Source organism: Lipophrys pholis (assembly GCF_963383615.2).
Source record: "Lipophrys pholis genome assembly, chromosome: 16".
Classification (NCBI taxonomy): Eukaryota; Metazoa; Chordata; class Actinopteri; order Blenniiformes; family Blenniidae; genus Lipophrys; species Lipophrys pholis.
This window is the reverse complement of record NC_137634.1, coordinates 151617-159396: the sequence shown is the minus strand read 5'-3', so window position 1 is coordinate 159396 and position 7780 is coordinate 151617. Positions and strand designations below refer to the sequence as shown.

The window sequence follows — 7780 nt, the reverse complement described above, 5'->3', positions numbered from 1 at the left end:
TGCAGCTGCTGTGGTCCAGTGGTTATGACTGTTACTTGCCTTGTGAGGGGACCAGCGTTCGATTCTTCATCAGTGTGTGCGTGTGCCTGTGTATATGTGTGTGTGAGATAAAATGAGGTAAGTTTCCTGAACATATAGAGGCGAATTACCACCAGGTTCCAACATCTTCCGACCTTTGACCCTCAGAACAGCAGGTCCAGGTTTGGTATCAGACCTGGACAGTTCACAGCAGTTTAGCTTCTCCTGGTGGCCTGGAGGTTAGAGAGGTCAACACTGGTTCAGCTCCCTTGAACGCCATAATGTGGCCACACCTCCACACCCTGGAAACAGGATTGGTCAATGTGGAAAAGGAATTTCCCCTAGAGAATTAATAATTGGGTTGATTTAGTCGCTCAGTTGTAATAGTGGCTAATCAATGAACTCCTGTTCTTTTCTATCAGAGTGTGAGAAACCGCAGGCTGCACAACTACACATCTCTAAAATCTGGTTAAGACACTGTTAAAATACACAGACGCTGCAGAGAAAATCCATCATATTAAAGTAACCCTAACCCTTCAGCTGTGATCAAGTTTTCTGTTTCATAGTTTGTGATGATCTTGTGTTTGCAGGTCTGGGTCCCATTCCAGTCTGAGTAGAGTCAGAAGTATGGCTGCAGGTGAGCACACCATCACATCTCTTCATCACTTAATACGTTTGACTGACTTCAAGTCCATTTAAGTACATAAAACATACAGTTAACTTGAAATTACAGATGGTGCTGAAGGGTTAGGGTGGCCGTTGCCGTACCTGTTCAAGCACCTTCACAACTTATTTTATTGTTGTTTAACGTCTTATTTAACCTTTTTCGTGGTGAAAAAATGACATTCGTGACAAATAAACCTCATTTTGACCTGTTTTTTGTGCATCAGACTGCACCTGAAATTCTGCCCTTCTGCTCTCAGAGTTCCTGGATGATGAGGATGCTCACTCTGTCCTGAAGCGTTTCCCTCGAGCCAATGACTTCCTGGAGGAGCTGAGGCAGGGGAACATTGAGCGGGAGTGTGTGGAGGAGAGCTGCAGCTTCGAAGAAGCCAATGAAGTGTTTGAGAACAAGGAGAAAACGGTGAGTCAGTTTTACACACAGTTGAAATGTGAGTAAATCCTTCGTTCCTCCAGCTCCTTCTTGGTTTATCTGAAGGAAACTGAGCTGCAGCTCTCTCGCTGTGTGTGCTCGGACCAGTGTATTGATTGTGGGACGTGTTCTTCTTTCCAGATGGAGTTCTGGAAAACACGTAGCGTCTACACGGTGAGTAACAACAGCGAGGGCTGGTCGGAGCGTGCCGACACCATCTACATGGTGGTGCCTCTGCTGGGCGTGGCCCTGCTCTTCATCATCGGCCTCTTCCTCCTGTGGAGGTGTCAGTTGCAGAAAGCCACGCGCCGACGACCCGCCTACACCCAGAACCGCTACTTGGCCAACAACCGCAGCACCCGCTGCCTGCCGCGGATCCTGGTGCACCGAGAAACCTCCAGCCTCTCCGAGAGCTTGCAGCAGGAGTCCAGCTCTCGACCCGGGGCGGCGCTGGGCAGGCCGGACAGGGACAGACGCCGTCCGCTGGACGTGATGCCAAGCCTCCGCCAACAGAACACCCGAGCTCTCTACGTCCAGGACTCCTCTGCATCGGTGGCATCGCGGCTCTCTGGAGCCACGCCCCCTCCGTCATACGAGGAGGTGACGGGACACCTAGAGAGCGGTGGAGACGAGACCTCAGCACCATCATACAGTGACCCTCCACCCAAATATGAGGAGATCATAAAGGAGAAGTGAAGCCGGTTTATGCCTCTCGCTCTTTCTGCACCTTTGTTTTCCATGTGGGTGTAACCTCACCAGTCTGAGCTCCACACAGGAGACTGGCTTTCAAGCTCACACTTGATATTTCACAGCATTCCTGTAAAGGTGCACAGGCAGTGAGCAGCATTGATGCTCACTCATCATGTGTCTGAAGCTCAGACTGTCGGGTTTCTGCTGCTTCACAGCTTCACAAATCTTCTACTGTGCAGGTTGGACTGGATTCTGTTGTTTGGTGGATGTTGTTGTCGCTGTTTGAAATTGTATTGGTAAGTTTGGTATTCAGAGACAAAAGAGGAACTTGAGAATACTGAGGAGCACTGGAGAGAAGCTGGGATGGAGGAGGAGGAGACGCTGGGATGGAGGAGGAGGAGGAGACGCTGGGATGGAGGAGGAGGAGACGCTGGGATGGAGGAGGAGAAGCTGGGATGGAGGAGGAGGAGAAGCTGGGATGGAGGAGGAGGAGACGCTGGGATGGAGGAGGAGGAGAAGCTGGGATGGAGGAGGAGGAGAAGCTGGGATGGAGGAGGAGAAGCTGGGATGGAGGAGGAGACGCTGGGATGGAGGAGGAGGAGAAGCTGGGATGGAGGAGGAGGAGACGCTGGGATGGAGGAGGAGGAGAAGCTGGGATGGAGGAGGAGGAGACGCTGGGATGGAGGAGGAGAAGCTGGGATGGAGGAGGAGAAGAAGCTGGGATGGAGGAGGAGGAGAAGCTGGGATGGAGGAGGAGAAGCTGGGATGGAGGAGGAGGAGAAGCTGGGATGGAGGAGGAGGAGAAGCTGGGATGGAGGAGGAGGAGAAGCTGGGATGGAGGAGGAGGAGAAGCTGGGATGGAGGAGGAGGAGAAGCTGGGATGGAGGAGGAGGAGACGCTGGGATGGAGGAGGAGAAGCTGGGATGGAGGAGGAGGAGAAGCTGGGATGGAGGAGGAGGAGAAGCTGGGATGGAGGAGGAGGAGACGCTGGGATGGAGGAGGAGAAGCTGGGATGGAGGAGGAGGAGAAGCTGGGATGGAGACGCTGGGATGGAGGAGGAGGAGAAGCTGGGATGGAGGAGGAGGAGAAGCTGGGATGGAGGAGGAGGAGACGCTGGGATGGAGGAGGAGAAGCTGGGATGGAGGAGGAGGAGAAGCTGGGATGGAGGAGGAGGAGAAGCTGGGATGGAGGAGGAGGAGAAGCTGGGATGGAGGAGGAGAAGCTGGGATGGAGGAGGAGGAGAAGCTGGGATGGAGGAGGAGGAGAAGCTGGGATGGAGGAGGAGAAGCTGGGATGGAGGAGGAGGAGAAGCTGGGATGGAGGAGGAGGAGAAGCTGGGATGGAGGAGGAGGAGAAGCTGGGATGGAGGAGGAGGAGAAGCTGGGATGGAGGAGGAGGAGAAGCTGGGATGGAGGAGGAGGAAAGCCTGGATCAGCTCTTGTGATCATTGACGTTTAGTTGGAAGAGGCAGGAGAGGCCCAACAATTATTAGTAAAACAACACAAATATCAATATAATTGCAGGAATGATTCCAATAATTTGCATATTTTCTGTCGAAAAAGGAAGGAGCCGCACATACAGAGTATTTTCTTGTCTTTCTCACTGTTTTGTTCTGAGCCCCACATTTTCCAAACATTAGTGTGTTTAATGTCTAAAAATATTTTGTCTCATAATAAAACACTGTAAAGCAGATGTGAGGCAGCACTAGGTCCATGTTAACATTTTCTTTCCTGCCAAATGAAGCTTTCGAAATGTGAGTTAATAGACGTCTGGTGGAAAATGAAGCAGCAGTTTTACAGATTGAGTAGAATTGAGAATTCTAATGAGAAACATGAAACAATCAAAAACACCAGAGGTCTCTATTCCTGTTTCTCCAGCTGTGGTTTCAAAGCAGCAACTTTCACCTTCAAACAGTCAGACAGGTTCGCATCATCAGATTATTAAAATCAGATGATCAGGAGGATCATCAGGTAAATGAAGGTCTGCCACAGATTGATGAAGAGAACAGTCCATTTTAAAATGGCTGCTTTTCCTCAACATTTTGTCATACATTGACCTCGGTGCCATACATTGACCTCGGTGCCATACATTGACCTCGGTGTCATACATTGACCTCGGTGTCATACATTGACCTCGGTGTCATACATTGACCTCGGTGCCATACATTGACCTCGGTGTCATACATTGACCTCGGTGCCATACATTGACCTCGGTGCCATACATTGACCTCGGTGCCATACATTGACCTCGGTGTCATACATTGACCTCGGTGCCATACATTGACCTCGGTGCCATACATTGACCTCGGTGTCAGCCACTGGCAGCAAATGTCGGCTCATGGTTTCACCTTTAAAGCATGAGATTCCAGAGAGCTCCCCGTCCAGCTCAGTAGGTAGAGCATGAGACTCTCAGTCTCAAGGTAGAGGGTTCATGTCGCACGCCAGGCGCCACCTTCCTGTGGGCTCTCCACCTTCCTGTGGGCTCTCCACCTTCCTGTGGGCTCTCCAGGTGAAAGGTTCTTAATCGATGCGATGTGATCTGGGTAACGGTGCTCAGGCTGACACCCCCGCCACCCGGAAACGGATAAGAGGGAGAAAATGGATGGATGGACGGACGGACGGATGGATGGATGGATGGATGGATGGACGGACGGACGGATGGATGGATGGACGGATGGATGGATGGATGGACGGAAGGATGGATGGACGGACGGATGGACGGCTGGATGTATGGACGGATGGATGGATGGACGGCTGGATGTATGGACGGATGTATGGATGGACGGACTCCAGAGAGCTTGTCAACATGCCCTCACCACAAACACAAGACACCCGAGAGACAAGGGTAAAGACAGTAGGCAGGATAGAGTCTTCATGATGAGGATGTATGACAGTGAAGCATCACACTTAAAACTGTAAAGCAGGAACCGGACAATTCAGGTGAAGGTTTCCGTTTCAGGTATTTGGTTTCCTCGGCATGTAGTACAGCAGCTCAGAACCTCGTGGCTGAAAGCAGCATCACTGCACGTTTTAGTTCTGCTCTGAGGAAGCAGAAGGTTTCTAAATCTAACAGTGGTCTTCTGCTCCAAGTCCACAGTGGGCCTTATCAATGAGATTGAAATGTGTCACTGTCGCTCTTTGCAGATGATGTCTCACTTTCTGATGATCATATGAACTGAAGAGAAACAAACCATTTTTTACAACCTGTTTACAAAAAGTCTATAAAACTTGACAAATACACAATGAAGCAACGTACTGATCTTCTGGACTTCTCATGTCCTCCTCATGTCCTCCTCATGTCCTCCTCATGTCCTCCTCATGTCCTCCTCATGTCCTCCTCATGTCCTTTGGCTTCTGAAGGAGCTTCAACTCGGTGCTGCCTGGCGTTCGACACTCTTCAATGGAAAGTCGTTTCTCAAGACGTTTCACTACCATCTGATTTGATTGGAGCAAATCTTTGAACATCTGATGGATTTATTCTGTATTCTGCTGTGGATTTGAGAATAACACACAGACACACACACACACACACACACAGACACACACACACACACACACACACACACAAACACACACACACACACACACACACACACACACACACACACACACACACAGACACACACACACACACACACACACACACAAACACACACACACACACACACAAACACACAGACACACGCACACACAGACACGCACACAGACACACACGCACACACACGCACACACAGACACACACGCACACACAGACACACACGCACACACAGACACACACACACACACACACACACACACACAAACACACACACACACACACACAAACACACAGACACACGCACACACAGACACACACACACACACACACACAGACACACACACACACACACACACACAAACACACACACACACACACACAAACACACAGACACACACACACACAGACACACACACACACACACACACACACACAAACACACACACACACAAACACACAGACACACACACACACAGACACGCACGCACACACACGCACACACACGCACACACAGACACACACGCACACACAGACACACACGCACACACAGACACACACGGACACACACACGCGCGCACACAGACACACACACACACAGACACACACAGACACAGCGCGCACACACACACAGACACACACACGGACACACACGCACACACACACGCACACAGACACACACATATGCACACACAGACACACACACGCACACACAGACACACACAGACACACACACACGCGCACACACACACACAGACACACACAGACACACACACAGACACACACACACACACGCGCACACACACAGACACTTACACACAGACACACACACACGCACACAGACACACACACACAGACACACATGCACACACGCGCACACACACAGACACTTACACACAGACACACACACACGCACACAGACACACACAAACAGACACACACTCGCACACACACAGACACACACACACACGCACACACACACAGACAAACAGACACACACACACAGACACACACAGACACACACACACATATGCACACACAGACACACACATGCGCACACACGCACACAGACACACACACACGCGCACACACACAGACACACACACACATATGCACACACAGACACACACACACACACAGGGACTCTCCTGCGGGTGGAGAAGTGTTGGGCTAGACACCGTGGGGGAATATCACCAATTCTAATAGTTTTTTTTTCACTGTGGTTGTAAAGGACGTTTCTGTATTCTCACATGATAAATTCTAATGCAGCTTCATTCATTTAAAGGCCAAGAGGCGGCTATTTTTTGTGCCTATATCTGTCATAAAATATAATCTGATCTCAATTAACGTCACAAGTATGGATGTTTGGGTTTCATGTCTTCATTGGCTGAGCTGATGGCAACAGTAAGTTACCCCTTATTCTTCATATGAAATCAGGGGGGGGAGTATTGATCCATGAGGCCTCACCATATATCATAAATCTATAGTCAATCCGTTCACTGTACCTTCATGCTCTCCAATTAGTCCTCCTGCACTTATTTCACTTCATTTCAACATGACATCAGTCCTGGAGACAAAAGGACACAAGTTGGAAAAACTAAAGTCAAGAAAGAATAATAAAAGTCAATGAACTATTACACTACTGGAGGGTCTTGCTTAAGACATGAACATCATTGTCTTTGGTGTTTATTACACTGAAACATTGTTACTGTGGAACTACAACCATGCAGCTTTACCTGTGACTGAAGCTGATCAGATCATATCTCATCACCAGTTTGTGCAGCCTGCGCCACCATTTCCAGGAAGAACGCTTCTTCACCTGGTGTGTTCAGTTTGAATCAGCTGAGTGCAGCACCAACACACAAGGGGCCTGTACGACGAAGCTGGCTTAACATGCCTGGGATTTTTCATCGTTGTCTGGATTAGCATGCACAATCCTTGATAATATCAATATGAAGCTGGTGATCAACTCAAAAATTCAACCCAGGCTTTTGCAATTGATCATTGCGCATTCACATAAACGGTGCAGAGTTTGCAGCGTCTGACTAATCGCAAACCCTGCAGAGCAGCACTGTCGCCTCAGCAAAGGCCAGGAAGGAATATTGGCTAAGAATTGCCAACCCTGTTATTGTGTAACTTCATGAGATTATACAGATTAATTCATTTGGACAATATAAATGGACAGCACTCTGATCACTCAATTTGACTTTGTAACGGCACAGACACTTTGGGAAGAGCTTCCTCAGTGCTCTGCCCTCCGCATGAGGCTCCACCCCCAAAGTTACCTGGTTAAGAGAAAGTCCAGCTTCACAGTACAGGCTTCTGAAGTTAGGATTTCGTTAACACCGACTGTATTTGTCAGATCATGTTTGACCTCACCGTGTGTGATAAGGTGCATTTACTGCTCTCCACTAGTGTCTTATTTTGTATTTAATTGATCCTCTG

General features: G+C 49.3%; 1 protein-coding gene across 1 annotated transcript; it reads left to right on the top strand.

Annotated features, from left to right (window-relative positions):
• Positions 1 to 1038: 1038 nt before the first annotated feature.
• On the top strand, positions 1039 to 1807 carry LOC308122255 (transmembrane gamma-carboxyglutamic acid protein 3-like; the record flags this gene model as incomplete). The annotated part of the gene is made up of 2 exons (XM_080483977.1): positions 1039 to 1102; positions 1253 to 1807. Exon 2 carries the CDS (start codon positions 1253 to 1255, stop codon positions 1805 to 1807), a length of 555 nt encoding a protein of 184 aa, XP_080340103.1. The 5' UTR covers positions 1039 to 1102.
• Between the last annotated feature and the right edge of the window lie 5973 nt (positions 1808 to 7780).